We start from the raw sequence: 1,964 nt of genomic DNA, 5'->3' as shown, positions 1-1,964 counted from the left end.
GTTTTTGATTGTATTTGTGAGGAAGTGTCGTCACTCCCCTGCCATCCACTTGTGTTTATCAGCCTCGGATCAGCCACAGTTTAACTGTAGTTTGGTCTAAATGAGGACTCAGACCTGGATTGTGTTTATAGGAGGGAACTCCTCTGGACCTGTACCAGGACCAGGGAGGTTCTTTACGTCAGGGCTTCTTAACCTTTTTGACCTCGGGGCCCAGTTTGTTGAACATAAAGTGACCTGAGGCCCAGTCAGACATTACCAATATATGGATCAAAATGATAATTATTATAAATCTTGGTTTAATTTGTGTTGTATTTACATCATAACTAAACTATCATAACTAACATAACTAACATAACTATCATAACTAATATAACTACTGTATCATAACTAACATAACCAACACAACTATCATAACTAACATAACTATGATAACTAACATAACTATGATAACTAACATAACTATGATAACTAACATAACTAACATAACTAACATAACCAAGCTTCTGTTGTGTTTCAGAGATGTGATGTAAGAACTGCAGGCCACAAACAGTCTTAAATCTGTTAAATGAAGGCTCACTTTTAAAGTCGTCACCAGTGCACTACTTACGTTTCATTCTTCACATCAACAGTTAGCAAAGGTTCTGCTCTAAAAGCTTCTGAATGTCGGAGCTTTGCTTGACTTCCTGTTTGCTCCTGATGTTTCAGGTTGCAGAGACGGGGAAGGATTCCCTGCCCTCCTGGCTGCACTGGGACCCCAGCAGCAGGGTCTTACAGGGTCTGCCTTTGGATGAGGATAAAGGAGTCCACTACATCTCTGTGACCACCTCCAAACACGTGGCCTCCTCCTCTCCCCCCGAGGTGTTCTCCATCGAGGTGCACCCTGAAGACCACCTGGACCCAGACTCGGCTCAGCTGCTGTCCAGCCAGGCCGGCGCCGAGGACCCCGCCCAGCCCTTCACATGTAGCGAGGAGGAGCCCATCACCGTGCTCACCGTGATCCTGGACGCTGACCTGACCAAGATGAGCTCGGAGCAGAGGCTGGAGCTGCTGGACAACATGAGGAGCTTCTCTGGGCTGGAGCTGCACAGCATGAAGATGCTGCCCGTGGTCAACAACAGGCTGTTTGACATGTCCGCATTCATGGCCGGACCTGGGAACGCCAAGAAGGTGACTGAGTGAGTGAGTGACTGAGTGACAGACTGAGTGACAGACTGAGTGACAGACTGAGTGACTGAGTGAGTGAGTGACTGAGTGACTGAGTGAGTGAGTGACTGAGTGACTGACTGAGTGAGTGACTGACTGAGTGACTGAGTGACTGACTGAGTGACTGACTGAGTGAGTGACTGAGTGACTGAGTGACTGAGTGAGTGAGTGACTGAGTGACTGACTGAGTGAGTGACTGACTGAGTGACTGACTGAGTGACTGAGTGAGTGAGTGACTGAGTGAGTGAGTGACTGACTGAGTGACTGACTGAGTGACTGACTGAGTGACTGAGTGAGTGAGTGAGTGACTGAGTGACTGAGTGAGTGAGTGACTGAGTGACTGACTGAGTGAGTGACTGACTGAGTGACTGACTGAGTGACTGACTGACTGAGTGACTGACTGACTGAGTGACTGAGTGACTGAGTAACTGAGTGAGTGACTGACTGAGTGACTGAGTGACTGAGTAACTGAGTGAGTGACTGACTGAGTGACTGAGTGACTGAGTAACTGAGTGAGTGAGTGACTGAGTGACTGACTGACTGACTGACTGACTGAGTGACTGACTGAGTGACTGACTGACTGACTGAGTGACTGACTGAGTGACTGACTGAGTGACTGAGTGACTGACTGAGTGACTGAGTGACAGACTGAGTGACTGACTGAGTGACTGAGTGAGTGAGTGACTGAGTGACTGACTGAGTGAGTGAGTGACTGAGTGACTGACTGAGTGAGTGAGTGACTGAGTGACTGACTGAGTGAG

The 1,964-nt window shown here is 47.9% G+C and overlaps 1 protein-coding gene across 1 annotated transcript in view; it reads left to right on the top strand.

The window, feature by feature from the left end:
• dag1 (dystroglycan 1) overlaps positions 1–1,964 on the top strand; it is a 10,459-nt gene that overhangs the window by 3,923 nt on the left and 4,572 nt on the right. The window contains exon 2 of the mRNA XM_013999710.1: positions 706–1,167. Coding sequence (XP_013855164.1) covers positions 706–1,167 — 462 coding nt within the window. The remainder of the gene's footprint in view (positions 1–705; positions 1,168–1,964) is intronic.

Source organism: Austrofundulus limnaeus, unplaced genomic scaffold (assembly GCF_001266775.1).
Source record: "Austrofundulus limnaeus strain Quisiro unplaced genomic scaffold, Austrofundulus_limnaeus-1.0 Scaffold2422, whole genome shotgun sequence".
Classification (NCBI taxonomy): Eukaryota; Metazoa; Chordata; class Actinopteri; order Cyprinodontiformes; family Rivulidae; genus Austrofundulus; species Austrofundulus limnaeus.
This window is presented reverse-complemented; position numbering and strand designations above follow the sequence as displayed.